Raw genomic sequence first — 22,829 nt, forward strand, 5'->3', positions numbered from 1 at the left:
TCAGCTCGGAGCCCACTTTGGATCCTCTGTCTCCTTCTCTCTCTGCCCCTCCCCTGCTTGTGTGCTCTCAAAAATAAGTAAAACATTTTATAAAATGTTTTAAAATAAATAAAAATAAACCACGCCCCTCCCCCCCACACCTAGATGTCACTTCTGGGGGACAGGGGTGGAAATTGGAAAGGCTAAGCATTCTATCTAAACTGAACCATTTACCATTTAAATTAAATCTCACTGTGTTTATTAGATTAGATGGAAATATGATCCATCATCCTATGGACTACTCACCACATGTCTAGCAGGGTGAGGACTTATAAAGACATTGCATCATTAATAGAAATAAAGAATCCCCATCCCCACCCCTTTGGCGACACATTTAAGTGTGGTGAGAGTAAACTTCTGACTCCACTACTCTCCTCGCTCCCTTTAAACTCTGAATTGGATTACCCCAATTTAACACTGCCCCCACCACGCACACTCACAGACATAGCCACACCCACACAGACACAAGCCGGTGTCTAAAACTAGCTTCAAGAACAAACCAGAAGAGTTTTAGGCTCTAAGGTAAACAAGAGAAAGAAAACTTTTCCAAGAAAAGACTCACTCCTGGTGACTTTATTTTAAAAGTAAGGGAAATGCAACTCCTTGCGTAAACAGTTTTGAAGGTATAACTTTTTTCTGCTCTCCTTCTGCCTAATCAAGGGAGAAAATGAGGACATCAAACAACTTGTCAATAAAAGTTTATTGTTTACTCACTTTATAGAAGAAGGCTTATGCTTCAGTGCCTATTAAGTAAACTACAATTTTTTTTTAAACTTTTAGGGCTACAGGGAACAAGAGAAAGAAGTCTCTAAGCCTCAGTCTTGGGAACACGCTAGAGTCTGCCCACCCTTGATGACTGAGGCCCCTATTCGGCTCCACCGATGTGAAGTCAGACAGCGTACTCAGGCTGTTTTTCCATCTCCTTGATAAATCCACAGGGTTTCTATGCTGGTAGTAAAGCTACTAACTCAAAGCAGGCTGAGTTTGACCTCGGATGGCCCCTCTGGGGCCGGAGGGGCACTGACGCCACTAGAGAAAATGATGCTCTCACTACCAACTCAAAAGACCACCTATCAATATGTCACATACCACCCCCTGGAGTGCACATGCGTGTGCGCGCGCACATGCACGCACGCACGCAAGTGTATGCGTGTGTACACTTCCCTCAGGGGCCGAGCGCAGGACAGGCATCCCACATCAGATGGATGAATAGCAGGTCTGTCCTGCTAGCTGTGTGCTCTCTCCCACCCAAAGAAAGCAGTAGAGACTCAGACAGCAAAATCTGGAGTTGCCCACGCAGTCTGTTACCAGCATCCGTGCGTGTGAAGGCACTTGAGGGCAGCAAGATGGAATCAGAGAGAGAAATCATCGACCTCCAAGTAAGTTCTCTCCGGGAGAGAGGAAGGAGGGTGGAGGCGGGGGGGGGAGCAGAGGTAAAGTTGGGGGAAGGAAGGATTACTATTTTGGTCACTTGATCTTCTCCCCCCTCGGCCTAGCTTTCTTTCTTACTCACCCCCTTCTCCGAATGTTCCCTAAGCTTTATCTCTTTATTCTCTTTCCGTTTCCCTGTCTGGTTCTCCGCTTGTTTTGAAATATGCGAGAGAGGGATTGTTTAAATCCCTCTTGGCCTCTGCTTCCTCTTGTCAGTCAAAGAGCTAATTAGATTGGCGTTACCAGAAGATGATTTCACATTCTGCACAGCGCTTTCCTCCAAACCCCAGGACACTAGAGACTTCTTTGAGAGCTGCTGGCAGTTCTCTGAAGACAAGGAAAGATACGAGTTTTAGAGTTAAGAAGAGAGGCAGCTGGCCAACTTTGCATTTTACAGGTTGGAAAAAACTGGAGCCCCTCTGCGGCTCTCTCCACAAAGCTGTGTAGGACAGAGTGTCTTATTCGGACAGGACAAGAAAGGGAAGCCAGTATAATCTGCTAGGAGGACGCAGAGACGTGTGTCCCTCCCTACCTGGGACAGGCTTGGAGGACATCAGAGGCTCCAATCCACCATTGCAGGGAAGGGAATGGGATGTTCTGCTAAGAGGGGAGCTAGGTGGCTGGAACTGGCCCTCTCCGACTTTACTGAATAAAGTCAGCCTTTCTGTGGGGATCACAGAGGTTGCACGATAAATTTTCAGAGAGCTGGACAATTACAGAGTGGAGAAGGACTTTTGAGACCAAGGATTTTTGGTCATGGTATCTGTTCTTTAGGCAAAAGCTTCAACAACACGGCAGTGTATGCCTCAGATGAAAAAGGAGCCGCTGTGTGTGTTAGGCAGCATGATGGGGGCCCCTCAGAACTGCTGCCCTCCGCCCCTCCACCGCTGACACACAACCGAGGAAGCTGTAGACTCGCTTGGAGTAGTGTGCAAAACCATCGGTCTACTAGACCTGCAAAATAGTGTCGTTTTCCTTGATTGTCACGCAGTCCCAAACACGGTCCCAACTCAGAGCTCGCTGGTCTTTCTGCCTGGAATATTCTTTCCCTGGGCTGGTTCCTTCTAGTCCATTCAGATCTCAGCTCAAATGTCACTGCCTCAAGGAGACCTCTGCCCTCTGTAGAGGAACCGTCCCTCGACTTTGTCTTCATCATCTGTTTTATTTCTTCCATAGCACTGCTCACTATTTGAAGTTTACATTGTTCATTTGATTACTTATCCAATCTAATCAATCTCTTTAGAACATAAACTCCATTAGAATCTTTTTTTTTTTTTTTGATCGCTCTATTCCTAGTGCCCAGGGAAGTGCTTAGTAAACAGTAGTTGCACAGAAAATATTTGTAAGTGAATGATTTCAGGGAGCCATGAGTTAGAGGGGATCACTAATAGGCATGGGGTCACTCTATCAGACCATGACTCACTAATAGGCATGGGGTCACTCTATCAGACCATGACTCACTAATAGGCATGGGGTCACTCTATCAGACCATGACAGAGTCAGGGCTCCAACCCAGGTCTTCTGACCCTGGGGTGTATTTTCTTTTTACTTCCTCTAGTTCTTGCCTCCATTGGATCGTTAGTAGTTAAGGAAATGGTATTGCTCATTTTCAGTCCCTGAAGAACAAGCTTCTTATGTGCTGATGAGTTAAACAATCCCGAGTTACAGGCTAAAGATATTACATTTGGAAGAAAGGTTCAGAAGAAAGAGGTAGGCAGAACTAAGGAGGAGAAAACTGCTGGCCAGGACTTGATAAATGTCTCTATTCCTAGCAGGTAACTAAAGTGTTAGAGTGCCCTTTCTCTTCTTTATTAGAGTTATTCTCTCTCTCTCTCTCCCAATATATTCTTTTATTCTGGCATCTTATTCACACCTCTTTTTGGTAATTTATTTATTTCATCGGCCAGAAGATCATCCATGAGTTTCAACATCTTCCTGTCCAGTTCCCTGGATCCAATGGTGGAACAGTCACTGCGGTCTTCCAAGGAGAAGGCAGGTTTTGGTTAAGGTGAAAGTATCTGTCCCCTAGTAGCATAATTTTACCCTCTCCTCACATGGTGCTCCCACATGAAGTCCAGAGGAGAGACATATATAAAGAGCCTAGAATATTATGTACTGAGTAAATGTTAGTTCCTCTGTTTCTGAGAATGCTTTTCCAGGGGTGGTCAAGACATAGTGACTGTAGCTAAGACATTTCATCTCTTCATTTAACAGATATTTACTAATCAACGACTAAATATTTCACTCTGTGCTTCCTAGGTATGAAAAAGTTTTCTTATTTCCTGAGGTTATTATAGTGGGTTGAATTCCTGCATGAGCTAAATAGTGTTATTCTATTTTATAAGCCCCAAGACTAATTCTTCAACTTGCAAATGTATTATTTACCCCCTGGTAAGATAGCTAGGTAGTATGTGTATGATTTACTATTTTCTACCCTGAACACCTTAAAGCCCAAGTCCAAATAATAATGGCGTATTCAAACCAGGGCAACTCTCTTTACCATATAAATATTGATCTCCCCTTATAATCCTGATCCTGGAGATTTCATTTATGTTAAGTATATAAATTAATTTCTATTCATCACTATCCCATTACCAAAACAAACAAAACCAAAGGAAGAACAAATATTTATTGAGCTTCAACACTGTACTAAGCACCAAATAAATCATGATACCTGACCTTAGAAAGCTTAAGTGGAATTAAAGTAGTATGTCCCCAAAATGTGGTCCAGTTACAATCATACAATCAACGGTTAGTAAAGGGACTACCAATGGCTGAAAATTTTTTTATTGTGATGGCTATCTTTATAGCTTTAGTGTGTATTACAAAAAAGGTAACTAATCCACCAAACCTATGATTTCTAAATTTTTATTGCTCAGGATGAGGCTAAAGTAGGTGGCATGATATGTTTTAAGTTCTTGTTCAGGCCTTATGAATATCATGGGCACACCCTGAATATTTTAATAATTGTATCTGTCTTAACTGCTCAGAAGTGTGGCCGCTCTGGATGAAATGAAACACAGGTGTGTGTGTGTGTGTGTGTGTGTGTGTGTCTGCATATTGCTTCTTTCTTGTCACTAAAGATTGAGATCGCAAACAAGGTACAACTGAAATTGGGAAACGCCAATCGAAAAAACATTAACTTAGGCCCCTATCATCAATGTTGCAGGTGTTTCCCAAGATCAAGGCCTGTGAGAGTAGAATGGCTGGCACTGGTGCCTCTCCTTCCACAACCTGAAGCTGTGACCTCCAAGCTTCTGCCCTTCCCCTGGCCCTTAGTAGCAGCCCTGTCAGACAGCTAAGGCGACTCCTTTTCCAGGCTCTAGACTGGACCAGTTTCCCTTCATTTCTCCCCCACTCTGAGATGTGGATGTATCAAGGGTGGAGGACAATCCCTTTTCTTCACCTTCAACCAGTGTTGCAACCCCACCCCTGAGTATGGAGTTCAAGCCACTCTCCTTGCTCCTTTCCCAAAATGGAGCTCTTCTTCTGCTTATAGATTTACCTACGTAGATTCAGTGCCCTGGCCCCTTTCGGCCACCTGTGCTCGATGTTGAAGGAGATATGAAGACGGTCAAAGATGATCTCTTAATAGGGGAATGAAGACTTGTACACACCGAATGCAAATTCAGTGCAGAAGGGGTTAAGTACAGTAAAAGATAGAATGCACTGGGAATGGAGGTAAAAATTACTTATGAATAGAAGGGGGGGTGCTATAGGTAAACTATTCTGGAAGTATTTTCAAATTGAAATTCCAGAAAACAGTTTGGTAGTATACATCAAGAGACTTAAAAATGACCCAGTATGGGGCACCTGGCTGGCTCAGTGGGTGGGTGTGCAACTCTGGATTTCAGGGTTGTGAGTTCGAGACCCCGAGATAAAGAAATTTTGGCTCATCTGTTAGTGGATACCATGAAATAATTTTTTCCAATGTTTGGGAAGAATACTTAAAGGAATAACAAAATACTAACCATATATAAATCAAAAAAGTAGGATACAGCAGTGCATAAACATTTTATCCCAACTTCCTTTAAAAATCATATACAGTAAATATGTTCAGGAAAACTGTTCCCATGAAATACACCAAAATGTTAATACTGGTTATTTATGGGTTATGAATGACTTACTTTCTTCTTTTACTTTATTTTTACTTTTTATTTCCTTTAAACATTTTTACCAACACATATATTTAGAATAGAAAAAAAACCCTGTCGTTTAAAAAAGAAAATTAGAGAAGCAGATGTGCCTATATGCAAACAAGTAGATCTGTGAATATGAACCACAGAAGATACATACACACATAGATATTTATTCCTGACTCTGATTACCCTAGAAAATAAACAGCTGACGAATCTTTTGCATAAGTAGGCATCTCCTTTTAAGTGGCCGTTCCACTTTTTAAAAGTTTTACGTAGTATCAACTCTTGTTTTTTATATCTCAGTATGCTCCAAGAACAGACTTTACAAATGTGAAATCCAGGGACACACCCACAGACGTCCGAGTTTCTACACGGCCGTTTCGGAGGGAAAACATCAGACGCAAGTCGGAGGGGGTGAGGTGGTTGCGTCTGATGTTTAGTCAGGTCTTATACCTGACAACTTCAGTAACTTTTCCTTCTATCACCTAAAGACAAATATAAAATAATTTGTATTAAGTAGAGAGATATGTGGAGGATAGTTAGCTAGAGAGACAGACAGACAGAGGGTGGAAGGATTTGGGATGTCTTGTTGGAGGAGGTAGCCTTTGGGTGAACTTTGAAGGAGGAATCAGACTCTGACCAGTAGAGGATATTCTACTGGTGAGAACGGTGTGAACAGAGGCTGCAAGCAGGACATCACAGGGCGTATCTGGGGAAGGATGAGTAGTCCCATTTGTCTAGGTTGTAAGGTGAATAGAAGAATAACAGTGGGAAGTATAATTATAAAAGTTGGTTGGAACCAGATCATAACAGTGAAGGCCCCATAATTCCCCTCGAGACTGAACTGACCAGGGACTCTGGTGATTGGTGTTCTTTGCAGAAGCACCTGAGCTCTCAAGCGGACATCCTGGAAAGGGGTGGGCAAGGACAAGAAACGTGGCCGTGCCTCCCAAGACCGAAGGCCCCTCCCAGAGTTGAGGCTTCTAAACGGAACGTGGAGGGGCCTTTAGTCTAGCGGACCACAGGCCTTGTTTTATAGAAGAGGAAACGGAGTCCCAGAGTTGTGTGATGTTTAAGTTGGTCTTAGAATCCTCACATACGATCCGCCCAAAGTCAGCCATGACATTGGGCAGAGTATCCCATGGACAACAAAATACTCAACATATATTTGTTGACTAATTCATAATTCAATTTGCCATACACAGTGAAAGGCTCTTCCAAAGATTCTAATCTTCCCAACCACCCAGGGGTCCTTACTCCACCTTTATTGGAAGAGGAAATGAAGCCTAGAAAGGTCAAGGTCAAGATCACAGAACACGAAAGCCGCAGGGCTAGGACTCAGACATAGGTTTTATTTTTGCTGTACTCTAGCTCAGTGGTTTTCAAATGCGGCCACTGGAGCAACAGTATCCCATCACTTGGGAACCTGTTAGAAATGCAAATTCTCAGTTCCTACTCCAGACCTACTAAATCAGAAACCCTGGGGAGGGGCCCAGCCATCTGTATTTTCACCAGTCATTGGTAACTCTGATGTACTCTGAGGTTTCAAAACCACTGCCCAGGTACCTTGCTGACTGATGGGGGCGGGCGGTGGTATGGAGGCGCCAAGCCTGACCTCCTTTCCCCCATGTGATCCTAGACAAGCCAAGGAGTAGCACTCAAGGTGGACCTGGAGTGAGGCAGGGATGCTGGCAAAGCAAGAGACCCAGGCTGGAACAGACGCCGGGGACAAGGAGCTACTGGTCACTTTTTGAGAGCGCAAAGGACCTAAGTGTCACAAGTCCAAACTTCCTGTTTCACTACGGGCACCCCCACACTGCTGATACTTGCCAGCCACATACCTGTGGGGATTTATACCCATTCTAATGAGAGATGGTTTGGGATTACTCCAGTCTGGGAAAGAGTGCGTTAGACAAGCCTAGGGAGGTTAAGCATAATGAAGGCACAGGTGAAGATGGATGTCTCTGTCCTGTAACCCAACCCTGCTTCACACGGAGAGAGAAGAGCAGTCATAGGCAAGGGTGGGACTTTCCCACAGGGCACGGACACCTGGGGTGGGGGTAGGGAGGTACTCTGTCTCTGCAGGGGTGGAGGGAAAAGAGCACAGGAATATAGCACTCCTGAATAGTCTGCCCGGGTTTAGGGATGGCAGTAAGGAGGGCAGGGGGCACCAGCCAGGTGGGAGAGAGTCGCATCCTGCAATCTGGAGCATCTCTATGCAAAGCCTAGCCAGTGTCCTAAAGCGGTGAGCCTTGGAGCTGAAAGTCCACCAGGCTCCACGCCAAGAGAATGGAAAACCCTCAGCCTCTCCAGAGGTGAACTCTGTTTCCAAAGCCCCATCCAGGGAAGTGGGACTGTTTATCCCCAGGTCCAAGAACCAGGCTTTGCTCTTTGTTTTTGTGTGCTTGCCTTGTTCCCTGGGCTCAGAGTCCAGGGACCCATCCTCTGCCTGAATACACATTTTCAGTCCATAAGGGTACACAGCGGGGGGGGGGGGGGGGGGGGGGCAGTGTATTTCATGCAGCCAGGACTTTTCCCCACCCCACCTCCCACCTTCAGCCACAGTTTCCTAGAAATGTGACCGCCCAAAGTTACGATTCAAGCATGGCTCAGTCCCTAGGGATAGCTGGGCAGGGTGGGGCTGGCAGTGATGGACCTTTAATGCCTCGCCCTGTCTCCGTCTCTCTGGTTTTCACAGCAATCTATGTCATTTAATGTTCATCCACACCCCTTCTTGTGAACTGCCTTCGACAGAGTTTGGATTGGGAGAAGGGAGCAGAATCCCTCTTGACTTGTGCTGGTTGCAGCAGAATCTCTGTGAACCAGATCCGGAGCTACTCCCAGCAACCAGGGCAGAGCCAGTGTCATCCCAGCCCTGGGGAACCTCCAAGCTGCAGAGCTCTCAGGCCCTTGAGGAGAGGGAATCAGACGAAGTTCCAAATTCTCTGGCAAAGCTGAGCCATCACCTCTCCACGTAGAAGCGAAACCTGCCCTGGTGGTTGTGGGGCCTCCTTCAAGAGGAGGCAGGGTGGGATGGAGGGGAGCCAAGGGGAGCCCACCTTCTGCTCACTGCAGTTTCCAGGGGTGTCTCAAACCCCAAGAGTTTGAGGTATGGGGGCCGGGGGGGGGTCTCCCCAAGCTTTTCACAGTAATAGGAGCCAGCAGGGGGCTGCCACCGAGATGGTGAGATAGAATCAGAGAGACAGAGGAGCCGTGTTATTTTGTTTTCCATTCTCCATGTGATCTGCAGTATTTTTCCTCCTTCCCATTAGAAGTACGCCTCCTCCCCTACCATCCTGATGTGACCTACTTATCTCCTCCCTTTAAAGGGAGGTACTCTGGAAGGCATCCCAGGCTAGGGCGGTTCTGTCTGTGATTCTCCAAGAGACAAACTGTCTCTTTAATAAGGGAAATCCAGAAGCTGTAAACTTGGGGGCGGGGCGTTAAGAAGGGGTAGGGGGAGGTAGTAGGGGGGTTAGATAAGGTCGGGGAAGAAGGGAAATGGAGGTTGGTGGAGCCCCAAGAAGAGTGTTCAGTGGTGACAGATTCATGCCATGACTAAGGGACACAGGTTTTGGACCGGTCAAAGGGCGGGGGAAGCAGCAGATGTTGACTGCTGGAGACACTGTACAAAACGAGGTAAAAATAAAACAACATTCCAGCTTTTGCAGGTTTCCCACTTTCTGCCCCTAGTTCACTGGGCCATCTCATCTGCGAGCCCCAGTTTCCTTATCTGCCAAATGAGAATAATAATTTCTACCTCGGAAAATGGATGAAAAGATTAAATTATTGACCCCACCCTCTGCTCCCTCCTAAAGAAAACTCAACTAGGTCTCAGAATAACGGCACACACGTGATAACAGCTACCATGTGTCTCTATGTACCTATTCTGTGCGAGGCACCGTACATGCAGTTTAAATTCCATGAGGAATGAGTTCTGCCCAGTAAGGAATCTGAGGCCCCGAGAGGTTAAATCACTTCTGCAAAGTCACACAGCTAGCAAGTAGCAGGGCCGAGGTTCATGCTCATGGCAGTCTGACTCAATTCTGTGCTCTTAAACATACCTCGCCTAGACTGTAACATCGCCAGCCTTAATGAGGAAGGATTTGGCAAAATCCTTGTCCCCAAAGCTTAAGTCAATCTGGAATGCTGAGTCAGATAGGGGCTGGAGGAATCAAACAATAATTGGGTTGTATAATGCTATCGTTTTACGCTAATCTTGGCACTGAGGAGAGACTGTCTTGCAGACTGGAAGTCTATAAACGCCTATCTGGTCTCCAGCCACTGGGCCTCCAGTCTGGCCTCCCTCCAATCCCTTCTCTTCACTGTAGCCACAGAGAACATTTTCCTGCTTCTATCAGTGGTTCCCAGCTGCCCTCAGCATTACATTCAAACCCAACGTGGCCAGCGCTTAACTTGTCCTTAGTAGGCCCTAGGCTTGGAAGGCCCTCCCCCATTTTTATCAAATGTATTAAAACACAACCCATACCATTCACTAAGTACGACGTTTTGTAATGTAAAAATTTTGAAAGGCTTTGTGACGATTCGAATGTTGAAATGATTAATTTAAACGTTCAGTTTTCAGATGTAGGTGGCAATATGGTTTTGCAGGTCTCAAATATTCGGGGCCTTTGGCGCCCAATGGGTGAAACAGCTGTTGCTGCAGCCCCTGTCCACTCTCCCTGCACGCCAGGCTTTTGTAAATGTTTCCTGGGCCTAGGATTGTTATTTCTTCTTCTATAACTGTACCTGCTCATACCACTCCCCCCCTCCCTCATTGCCCTGTGGTTTATTTCTTTGACCTCAGTTCATAGGTGCTTAACCTCTCAGCTTCCTTGTGTGTAAACTAGAAATAGTGATACCTGCTTCATAACACTTTAGAGAGGATAAAACAAGTTAATACACCAAAGCCTTGCTATACAAAGTATGATTCCTGCACCATCACAGGGGAGCTTGTTAGAAATGCAGAGTCTCAGAGCCCCGGATGACTGATCAGAATCTCCCGGTTAACAAGATTCCCAGCTGACTGGAATGCACATTTAAGTTTTGAGGAGTCTTGTGCTACAGCACTCAGAACAATGCCTGCTACATTGCGGTAGTAAATCATAGCCGTAGCTATTATTATTGGTGTGATTGTTAAAAGTCAATTTTTTATAGTCTCCAGTTTCCCTTCTTACCTTGCTTTTAACTTCCGAACTCTAGTTCAGTGCTTTTCTTCTTCTTTTTTTTAATGCTTATTTATTTTTGAGAGAGAGACAGCAGAGAAAGGACAGAGAGAGAGGGAGACACAGAATCAGAGGCAGGTTCCAGGCTCTGAGCTGTCAGCACACGTCTCAAGCATGACGCAGGCCTTGAACTCACGGACTGTGAGATCATGACCTGAGCCCAAGTCGGAGGCTTAACCGACTGAGCCACCCAGGCGCCCCTAGTTCATTGTTTTTCAAATGTTGTTCCTGCAGCACACTTGCATCATGGGAGCTGGGCCATGCATGGCAATTCCAGCCAAATGCGGGGCTTAGGGTAATGTTTCCGGCACTCAGGTAGCTTCCCTCCATCTACAGAGGGAGATAGCGGAGTAAATTGCAATAGGTGGTCATCCCGGCTACCAAAAGAGGGATACAGAGGTGCTAGAAGTGGCCGCTGACCCAGGCTTGTGGGGTCAAGGACCGTCTACCCACTCTAAGACGTGAAAGGGGAATTGGTCTCCACAGTGGACTGACTGCTCCTACAGGGTAAAAGGGCCTGGAAAGGCCTATAACTTTGCTCTAGGGAAGATCTTCTGCCCTCGCTGTTTGCTCCCCCAAGGAAACAAGGGAACCCAGGAGGGTGTGAATCTAGACACAAACTCGTGTCCCGGTATGAAGACCAGTCACTTAGAAAAAAACTTTGGCTTCGTTGCAAACTGGCCCTTCGGTAGCTGTACAATTCTCGATCTCACAGAAATTTGGTTCCCTTGTTTCCAGAACCAGGATAATGATACCCCCTCTACAGGGGATCGGATCGTGAGGATTAAGGGAGAGGACTAATGTCAAGTTCTGGGCACTTAGTTGGGGCGGAATCAAGTGTTCCTTTTCTGTGAACTGTAGCAGCTGGGTGGATTTGGGCCCAGGGCCGGAGCTTCTGGAACGGTAAACACTTCTGAGTAGTTGCAAATACCGCCTTCCCTTTCCCTCCTCCAACCGGGGCCGGGACGCCGAGGTAGGGGGCAGGCGCGTGTGCTGTGTCCCAGCGGCGGAGTCCTCGAGCGGCTGGACAGGGTCGGCTGGGGTCACAGGTGGGCAGGTTTGGGAGGGAAGAAAAGGCGCACTGTTCTCCCGGCGGCGCCCGGGGCGGCCTCGGTGGCTGCTCTGAAAGCTCCAGAACAGAGCCGGCACAGTGTGGCCACGGCGCGCCTCGGGCAGCCGGCCTGTCCGTAAGAGGTGCGCTCCCTGACAGAGGCCGCCCTGGAAATGTGAATATTCCTTTCATTAGGCGCTGCCCGCGTGCGGGAAGGCCGCCTGCGGAGAGCGCGCCGGCGCGCTGCCCAAACCCGCCGGGGGAGGCGGAGCGGAAGAGGCCGCGCCGCAGGGCGGCCGCTGATTGGCTGCGGGGAAGGCGCGCGCCGCGCGGACCCTCACACCCTCAGCCCCGGGTGTGCAGGGGTGCAGGGGCCGAGCCGGGCCGGGGGCGGGGAGGGCGCGCGGCCGCCACCACAGGTCAGCTGACTCCGGCGGTGACGGCCGAAGGGCTCACTTCCCCGTCCGGCCCCGGGGCTTGCTGGGGGTTGGCCTTGAGCTTTTGTTACGTGGCTGTCCGTCTTCCTACCCCCGCTGAAGGCCGAGGGCAGTCCTCACCCTTTGCTGAAGTAAAACAGCCCCCTCCCCACCCCAGCTCGGCCCAGCCTCCGGCTCTGGTACTGACAGTCCCACGGGCTTCGGGTCCAGGGAGGGCCGGGTGGCCTCTTCCTGCTTCGCCGGCTCCCGGCGCTCACTTGCCCATCGCGGTAGGTGGAGCCGGGTCGGGGCTATTTCGGTTCCTTCTTCGCCTGGAGTCCTTGGTTTCCTGCTGAGTTTCCCCCAGGCTTCCCTTAGGTTATTAATAACAATAGCTACCATTTTTCTGAGCACTTACTTTATATCAAGCAGGCACCTGACGCATGTATTTTTATATCTCAGAGCAACTGTGTAGGTATCAACCCCAACTTACAGATGAAAGAACTTGAAGTTCAGGGAAGTTAATTTGCTGAATGGCACAGCTAGCAAGTAGTTCAACGGGGATGCACATCCTAGGCTGCCTGACTCCAACGCTGTGCCCTCCCTCCCCCGCCATGCTTTCCCCCGTGAGGCCTTTGCCAGGACCATGTTGAAGACTGATGATCGGTCAGCTAAAAACTCTATCCCAAAGCCACATTGTCTTTAAGACATTTGGGGGGCCGGACTAGGAAATAACCTTGCTCTGGGGCAATATTAGAAAAGATTCCCCTAGAGCCTGTTTGTTCCGCACAGAGAGCTAATCAAAGCTAGTATCTGGAATTCTTTCATGACTTCCTTGAGAGGCATCCTGGCTTGGGGCACATTCTTCCTCCCTTACGCATACCCCTTCCGCTCCCCTTCATCCTCCCGAGAAGGAACGAACCATTCCATTTGTCCAAAGCCTCTCCAATTGGAACTTGCCTGTAAATCAAGCATAAACAAAACCAGTCTTGAGAGTGGGAAAGTGAGGCACGGGGGTGGGGGGGGGCAACTCAACTGGATGATTTTCTGGTGCTCAGAGTGCTTGAGAAGGACAATCTCCCAGGTCCTATCCTTGCAGAAGAGACATGTCCCGTGACCTCAGAACAACCCCTTCTCAGTGAGAGGGTAGGACTGTTTGAGAGGTGGAGGGGTAGCTTTGAAAACCAGAAAGCATTATACATGGAAGACAGGATTTTTGTTTTGATGAGACATCAGTAAAGCAATGGCTGGTGTTTATTATTTTAAAACAGTACAAGCAGGGGTGCCTGGGTGGTTCGGTCAGTTAAGCATCAGACTTCAGCTAAGGTCATGATCTCGCAAGTTCGGGAGGTAAGAGCCCAGCGTCGGGCTCTGTGCAGACAGCTCAAAGCCTGGAGCCTGCTTCTTGGGTCTCCCTCCCTCCCTCTCTGCGCCCCTCCCCCACGCACTTTCTCTCCCAACCACCCCCCACTCAAAAATCAGTAAAACATATAAAATAATAATAAATAAAAAATTAAAAAATAGTACAAGCAAATCGTCACATGATTCCACCTAGTAAACGTAAATACATAAGACAGAAGCCTGAAAAACACCTGGAGGGCCTGTACCTGAAGACACCTAGACAAAGCGCATGCAAACAACTTACGAAGATCACGTCTCACCCCTATTTCCAACCTAGAGCCTTCCATTCCTCAGGGTCTGAAATTAGAACAAGTCTCCAGCATTGGAACCTGGGGCGGGGAGGGGGGTGGTGGATGAGGGTGATTCTTTTTTTTAAGTATGAGTAGACACCATACCAACAGGTCATTTAAAAATAAGGCATACCTTTAAAAGGGGACGATGAGTTAAAGACTCAAGTTGACCACAGAAGGTCCTGGAGCCCTTAAAAGGGAGGTCTGAACAGCCAGCAGTGCTCTTCCTCTGGGGTGTATTGTATTAGAGATACACTTTAGCTTTTCTCAGGCCAGAAGCCCCGATATCTACCCTTTTTTAAAGCTTCGTTTTCCACATCGGTAAAATCAGGGCTTTGGATGTGAAGGTTCCCAAGCCGCCTCCAAGTTTGGAACCTCCTGATTATGCAATACCCAGATATTTTCATTAAGTGATGCTCAACTCCTCCATCTCAATAACATGTTAATCATCTGACTAACTGCTCAGCTTTCCTGCTTTATGAGATCATCGCTGCCAGTTCCAAGTGCATTTGGCTGCCAGAGAGCAAACATTCCATGTGTGAACTGGGGATACATATTGCTGTGATAACAAGTCTGGCAAATTTGAAACATGCTGATTTAATCTGAAACAGCACTAAACCCCAGCACATTGTTGGGGACCTGGGCCTGGGGCAAAGCATCCCAATTTGCTTTCGGGTAGCATCAGTCATAATGCCTCAGGGCTTTGAGAAGGTAAAACATGCCTCCCTACGATCCTCACAACATCATCAGGTCCATGCCCCACCTTCCATCAGGTGAGAGTTATTCCACCTGGATCGTCGGCAGCCTTGCCTAATCAAGCTGAGTTACTGCTTGATATGAGCCATAGTTGAGGTGACCACTGCCCTCAGGAGGCACTTGCAGGGGAAATCTATGTATATCGAATGACTAAATACAGTCATGGCAAATGGTCATGGTCCCTCAGTAACAACCCACACGTAGTTTCCAGAAGGCATCAGTAGTTCCTTATAGGTACCTCAAAACTTCAAATCCATAGATGAGGCCATAGGTGAAGGTGGGGGACGGGATTTTTTTTTCCTTCCACTCCATTCTCACATAGTGTTATGAGTGCCATCATTGAAGCATCCAGAAAGATGTAGAAACACCAAGAAGGTAGGAAAGGGGGAAGGAGCACCTTTATGAAATAGTGGTTAGCATAGTGGTTAAGAACACTGGAGTTAGACTGGTTGGGTTTGAATCCTGGATCTTCTGCTTCCTTGGGGTGCTGTCTAACCTAGGGCAAATTACTTAACCTCTCTGTGCCTCAGTTCCCTATAGGACTATTAATTCAACTAGAGCACTAAGAACAATGCCTGCTCATATGAGTGCCACATAAATGTAACATTACCGCAGCAAGTCCTATGTTAACCGCCTTATTACTTAACATTAACAATAGTTCTTTTTTGAAAAGGAAATTATGGAGTTCTACTATGCTAGTTATAACAATGTCTGTGACCAGGGGTATATATAAGGAAGGAAATAAACAGATATATGGACCAAACCCTTGTTTCTTCTACTAGTCCCTTCTGCATAAAAGATTTCATACTGTACCTGATAGTGCTTTTTTTGACGTATTAATATGAATTGGAAATCTCTCCATGTCAAAATATGTAGATCCATCCCATTCTTTTTGACTGCTGCATAGTATTACATAATAAGGAGATATAATAGATATTTGCATATTCCCAAATACTTATTGTGTATCTAATGTTTACTGTGTATAGTACAAGATGTGGGAGGAAGCATAGGTGGTAAAGTAGTATAGAACGTGGTTCTCCAGGAAGCTGGTGGGAGAAATCTGGGACTTAGATGAAATAATCGCAGACCAGCACAAGAAGGCATGTAATACAGTATTAAATGGAATCCAAAACTAAGTGTCAATGTTTGTGATTTAATAGGAAATAGCAATGCATTGTGTAAACCAATGGAGCTGAGGGCCTGCCTCCTAGCAGCTCTGGCTGGGATAGAGAGGAAATTTACCCATCAGTTCTTCCAGCCTCATTGAAAAATTACTCAAGACAAGAAAGACAAGTATACACTCCCTTAACAAGCTGCAACACAGCAGCACACTGGTGTCTCATGGAGAGGCGGAATGCAGCGGGCCTACGTGTTCTCTTGCAACTTGCCGGGCATGTGGACAGCACCTTCCTCAAGCCGTGCAGAGGTTTGTTCTCACCTCCGGCCTCTGACAGAGGCTGGTGTTGTTCCCCTTGAATCCCGAGTGGCACAGATAAATCCTTTGAGAGGCATAGCGACTCTGCTCAAGGACCCCAAATGAGAACTCCTTTTCTTGAGATCCTCGGTCCTTTGTTCAGCTCTGCTCCCTTGGGAAGAATTCACAAGGTTGTGAGAGCAATTGCCCCTTTGGGCCCAGTTAGGGACATTTTGTGCTTAGGTATTCATAAACTTTTGTCAAGGCTAGATTTCTTTTACCCCACCCCTAAGTGCTAATCACTACCTAAACCAGTAACGCCTGGTTGCCACAGAGAATTAGATTGTGTCAAAGCTCACACTTGATATTCCTTCTGCAAGGCCCTACCCAGAATCATTCTAACGCCTGGGTTGGGATAAACCTTTTGACTCTCTCCTTGACTGCATGTATTTTCATGCATGCCTTTCTGTCTATATTGGTGGGAGAGTCAATAGTCAACGAAGAGAAAAATATCATGAGGCACTTACTATATATTTAGCTTAGTATAAAGCATGGGGTTGGGGATGCTAGCAGAGGAAGGGTTATGGGAAAAGTGAGACATGGCCCTGCCTTTGGGGGCTTAAAACCCTGATAGACACAAGAACACAACACAGCAAATTCGGAAACGGTCAAGGTAGACAACATAGACAATACGTGCTATGGGAGAGGAGAGAAGCGACCCGGGAAAGGTAATGGAGCACCCTGTAAGGGGCCGCTGTTGTAAGGAGCATCTATTCTCACCTCCCAAACACTCCATGTCAGCCTCTTCAGGCAACTCTGGGGAGTGAGTTCAGTAACACAGGATGATCCAATGTGGCAAATAGATCAACATTTTGCTCCCAGATTCACAGAAAGTGAATGACTAGACTAGAACCTATATTTTTCTGGGAACATTTTATTTTCCAATAAAGGAAAGTAGAAAGACCACAACAATCAATATTTGTAAACTCTTCCCTACATTCACCAAGTTTGCTGTATTTACTTTATCTCTTTCTATAGAATGCATCCCCTCCCCTCCTGAGAAAGAAAGTGGCAGACATCATCTGTGAAGACTTCAGCGTGTATCTTCCAAGAATGGTATTCTCCTAATAGAATATCATTCTCCTAATATAACTATCATTCATATACAGTTTATAGTCACCTTTCCCAATTGCCACACAAAAATGCCCTCCATAGCTCTTATATAATAGAATCAAGGATTAGTCACTGCATTGGGTGTCTTGTCTCCTAAATCTCCTTTAATCTATAACTCTACTCCCATTTTTTGAACTCTCATCATCTTGACATTTTTGAAGAGTGCAGCTGAGCTGTTCTGGAGAATGACCCATGATTTGGATTTGCCTGATTATTTCCTCATGGTTGGACGCAGATGTTATTTATTTCTTTTTAAAGATTATTGTGGTAAAATATCTGTACCACGAAAGTTACCATGTTCACCGTGTTTAAGTGTACAATCCAGCGGCATTGCGTACATTCATAATATTGTACAACCATCACTACTGTGTTTCCAGAATGTTTTCATCATCCCAAACAGAAATTCCATACCCATGAAACGATAACTCCTCATCTCCCTTACCCCTGGCTCCTGGCAATCATCATTCTACCTTCTGTCTCTATGAATTGGCCTATTCTAGGTATCTCATGTAAGAAGAATCATATAATATTTGTCCTTTGGCCACTGGCTTATTTCACTTAATATAATGTCTTCAGGTTCATGCATTTTGTAGCATGTGTCAGAATTTCCTTCCTTTTTAGGGCTGAATAATATTCCTTTGTATGGATATACCACATTTTGTTTATCCATTCATCCATTGACAGACAAATGGGTTGTCTCTAACCTCTGGTTATCATGAATACAGTTGCTATGAACACTGATGTACAGTTACTTTTTTGAGTCCCTGCTTTCAGTTATTTTGGATATGGAGGCACCTGAGTGGCTCAGTTGGTTTAGGATCTGACTTCAGTTCAGGTCATGATCTCATGGTGGGTGAGTTTGAGCCCCACATTGGGCTGGCTGCTGTCAGCATAGAGCCCACTTCGGATCCTCTGTCCTCCCCTTCTCTGTTCCTCTCCCGCTTGTGTGCTCTCTCTCTCAAAAATAAATAAACATTAAAAAACATTATTTTGGGTATTACCTATATGCCGGATCATATGGTAACTCTATGTTTAACTTTTTGAAGAACCACCATACTGTTTTCTACAGTGGCTGCATCATTGTATGTTCTCACAGGCCCCCAGTTCTCACAAGGCTTCCAGTCTCTACACATCCTCACCAACATCTTTTCTTTTTTGAAATAATAGTCATCCTAATGGGTGAGAACTCAATGTGATTTTGATTTGCACTTCCTTAATGACTAATAATATTGAGTATTTAGGTACTTCTTGGCCATTTGTATATCTTCTTTGGAGAAATGTCTATTCAATTGTCCACTTTTGGGTTTTTTTTTCAAAGTGTACCTATTTATTTTGAGAGAGAGTGAGTGTGTGCATGGGCATGTGTGCACACACACAAGCAGGGGCATGGCAAAGAGAGAAGGAGAGAGAGAGAATCCTAAGCAGGCTCCACACTCAGCATGGAGCCCTAGGTGGGGATGGATCTCATGAATGTGAGGTCACAACCTGAGCTGAAATCAAGAGTGTGATGCTTAACCAACTGAACCACCCAGGCAACCCCCACTTTTTTTAAAAAAATGTCCACTTTTGAATTGGGTTTTTTTTTTTTTTTTTTGGCTTTTTGTTGTTCTTTAAGTTACAGAAGTTCTTTGCATATTTTGGACATGAATTTCTTATTAGATGTGTGGTTTGGAAATATTTTCGCCCACCCTGTGGGTTGTTTTTTCACTCTCCTGATAGTATCCTTCACACACAGGTTTTAATTTTGATAAAGTCCAAATTGCACATTTGTCTTTTATTGTCTGTGCTTTGTATGTCATATCCTAGAAATCACTGCCAAGTTCAATGTCATGAAGAGTTTCCCTTATGTTTTCTTCTAAGACATAAATAGTTTTAGCTCATAATTTTAGGTCTTTGATCCATTCTGAATTAATTTTTGTATATGATGAAGATAAGAGTCCAATTTCACTCTCTCTTGCGTGTGGGACTATCCTATTTTTCTAGTACCATTTGTTGAAAAGACAGCATTCCGCATTGAATAGTCACGGTACCCTTGTCAAAAATTATTATTTCTGGCTTATTATTTCTTTTTTTTTAATAGTTTATTCTGGCTTATTATTTCTGGCTCTTTATTCCCCTGGTCTATATATCTGCTCTATTCCATTTTAAGAAGTATATGGTTTCTTCCAAACTCTTTCTCATCCTTGTATCCACTCCCTCAAGGAGGAAAATCTTAAATGCAGAAGAGCTAAGTAATTAATTTTATGGTGCCCTGGATTTGAATGCTAGGAAGAGTGCAACATTCTAGAGGTTCCCAATTCTCAGACTAGCATTCAAATTGTCAGTGGTGAGCAAGCACTTTATTCTATTTTGAACCCATCCCCTTACTATCTTAGGCACAACCATTCTTCACATGTTTTTCCCTGTGTTACCAAACTTAGAGGACCCAAATATACTTGCAAGTTATGCTGTCTTGAAACCCCACGTGATGGCAATGAGACTGATTCCTGTGTGTGCGTTTAGCCTTTAACTCATGGAAGAAGAACTGCAATTAATCAACAGTTATTTACTGAGCATGCTTTATGTGGGGCACTGTAACATAAAATGTATATTCATGGTGGCTTCTGCTGTAACTGGGGAGGCAAAGTATATATATAATCAGATAATTGCCTAGAGAAGGGAGAAATGAAAATGGAAATAGTTGGCAAAATTTCCAAATGTGGGGTCTTTGGGGGATTGCTAAAGAGGAAGAGTAAAGTCAGGTTCAGGGTTGAAGAGGAAGAATAGTGGGTATTAAAACAAGGACAGAAATGAATAAGCTGGCTGGGGACAGTGAGAAGGCTAGCCCGAATAGATGGGAGGGTGTCTATGGGAGAACACCAGTGTATAGGTGTGGTGGGGCCAAATTGTGTAGAATTTTTTTTTAATATTTTTATTTATTTCTAGGATAGAGAGAGACAGCGTGAACAGGGGAGGGTCAGAGAGAGGGAGATACAGACTCTGAAACAGGCTCCAGGCTCTGAGCTGGCAGTCAGCACAGAGCCCGACGCGGGGCTCAAACCCACAAACCGCGAGATCATGACCTAAGCGAAAGTCGGACGCTTAACCGACTAAGCCACCCAGGCGCCCCTTAAATTGTGTAGAATTTTTAAATAACCAGGCAGAGGAGTGTGCACTTGATTTAGTAGGACTGTAGGATACCCTTAAAAGTGCGTAAACGGCATGATAAGTAAGGGATGGTGGGACTGTTTCAGGTAGATTTGTCCAAGAGGGGATCTGGGATAGGTTTTCAGAGAAGAGGAATTGATCCAGTTATCAGAAGACTTCCTTGAAAAGAAAAGTAGTAGGTCTTTCTTTGCCCCAAGTCCAAGGTCAGATTGAGGTGTGTTTCAGAACCTTTGCTAAATGCACTGTTAGAAAATGCACTGGATCTAAAATCCTGTAAGATCTTGCTCAAATTCAACCGGGCCCACTAATCTTTCGTGTTAACGGCATAAAATTTCCACTCTTGGTTCTGGCTTGGTTTGGCACTCTCCCCAGATTGCCTCACTGTGGTGCCATGTTTCCAAAGCTACCAAGCTACAGGCAGAGCTGTAAGTTCAGTTTCCTCATTTTTACAAAAGGTCAAGTTGTCTAAAGCTAGTAATGGGTCAACTAGAATTTGTGTTGAGAAGGTGCACAAAAACCTGGGGTCATTGCCGCTGACCTTTAGAGCTTTCTCCCCATTTCTCCCTGCGTCCTCCCTACCTCCATTTCCCTAGATGCTCAGCCTCATCAGGACGTAGCACTTTCTCTTCATTCAGTGCTCTCCCACAACAGCTGGAGATTGCCTGTGGTGCACATAAGCGATTCAAGCTGCTCGGCCCCAGACAGGAATGTTGAGCCTTGCCAGTTGACATTTTGGGGGTCACAGGAAAAGAGAGGGTAAGCAGGAAGTGTTTCATGGGCTCCAATCAGGGAATATGCAAGGACACCCCATGAACATTCCAGAGCTCAGTGCTAGACAATGGCATGTGCAGAACCATTAGGCTGATTTCCCCTGTGGTCAGAGGTTGGCAACGTTTTTACCCTCCCTTCCCTGCCTGAACACTCCCGACACTGGAATTTCTTCAGATGGCTACCGTGTTTGGTTTTCAACCAGGACCAAAAAAAAAAAAAAAAAAAAAAACCAGGGAGATTTGTTTTCCCGTCTGCTTTTGCTCAATGGAATCTCTGATTCTACTTACTGGTCATGCCTTGGACACCCTGGGACTGTTTAGGGCTCTAAACCCTGAGCACACAGGACTCCTAGGTTTGCTGACCCCTCTTTCATATCCTGAACCTGAATACAAACTTCATCCTCCTCACCCCCAGAGTCCCTTCAATCTGAGTAATTCTGCAGCCAATTCCCAACTAATATTCCACCCACAAATTGCTATTTCAGCTGAACTTCCTCTAACTGGAGCATCCTCACCAAATATTTTGGGCTTTCTCACAATCTAGTTACTTTCTCAGCTGTACATCTTTCTGGTATTTCCAAGTGGCAAAAAAATTGCCCCTCATCTGAAAGGCCATATGGTAAGCTCCGTCCCCTAAGGGATGTTGAACAAATCTGGAGTTCTACCCTATTCATACCCAATTCTTGCCTTCCAGGAGTTTCAATACAGGATTTCTCAAAACCTTTGTGCTTTGGTGTTTTGTTTTTCACCTTCTTTTTTCCCCTAACTGAAAATGGGGTGAGGACAGAAGGCATTATGAATCACTGTAATTAAAAAAACAAAACATCTGGACAACACAAGGAGTGTCTTTGCACTTCCCATTTCTAATCTCAGGGATCAGGAGGTAGAGGCAACTCTCAGGTGAGTAAATTTGCAGATGCCCATGCTTGTCCAGAACATTCCCTGAGGGTCATTAGAGACTGTCCAGCCGAGGTGCGGGGGCTAGTCTTCCGTTTTGGTTTTCTTTCAGAACTTCTGTCCAGAGAGCATCCTGTTCTGTTATATACATACCCGCCGCTCTGTTCAAATTGCTAGGTTGAGTACAATTCTCAAGTGCCTGGCATTGAGTTATAGACAGACAATGAGCTGCAAGACCCTGGCGCCTAGCCTCTGATGCGCTGTTGCTGAGTTCTTCCTGACAAGCCCTCTGTCCAGTTGCCTCTCTGTCTTCGCCTCCAGATCCCAAGAGCTCAGCATCTTCCTCACTCAGCAGTTAAAGGCATTTTACAATGTTTTCTTTTAAAAAAAAATGTTTATTTTGAGAGAGCGAGAGAGAGAGAGAGCGTGCGCACAAGGGAGGGGCAGAGAGAGAGGGAGAGAGGGAATCCTAAGCAGGCTTGGCGCAGTCAGCACAGAGCCCGACTTAGGGCTTGAACTCATGAATCGTTGAGAGCATGATCTGAGCCAAAATCAAGGGTGAGACACTTAGCTGACTGAGCCACCCAGGTGGCCCCATTTTAGAATGTTTTCAAATACATCCTTGATCCTTGCATCTATTTAAGAAACAGCTGTTTCCCCTCTAGAACATTAGGCAGAAA

At 45.7% G+C, this 22,829-nt stretch overlaps 1 protein-coding gene across 1 annotated transcript in view; it reads left to right on the forward strand.

The window, feature by feature from the left end:
• The first annotated feature begins 1,206 nt into the window (after positions 1–1,206).
• NINJ2 (ninjurin 2) overlaps positions 1,207–22,829 on the forward strand; it is a 78,658-nt gene continuing 57,035 nt past the window's right edge. The window contains exon 1 of the mRNA XM_039236374.1: positions 1,207–1,418. Coding sequence (XP_039092305.1) covers positions 1,245–1,418 — 174 coding nt within the window. The 5' untranslated portion in view covers positions 1,207–1,244. The remainder of the gene's footprint in view (positions 1,419–22,829) is intronic.

Source organism: Hyaena hyaena, unplaced genomic scaffold (assembly GCF_003009895.1).
Source record: "Hyaena hyaena isolate Hyena2069 unplaced genomic scaffold, ASM300989v1 scaffold_108, whole genome shotgun sequence".
Classification (NCBI taxonomy): domain Eukaryota; kingdom Metazoa; phylum Chordata; class Mammalia; order Carnivora; family Hyaenidae; genus Hyaena; species Hyaena hyaena.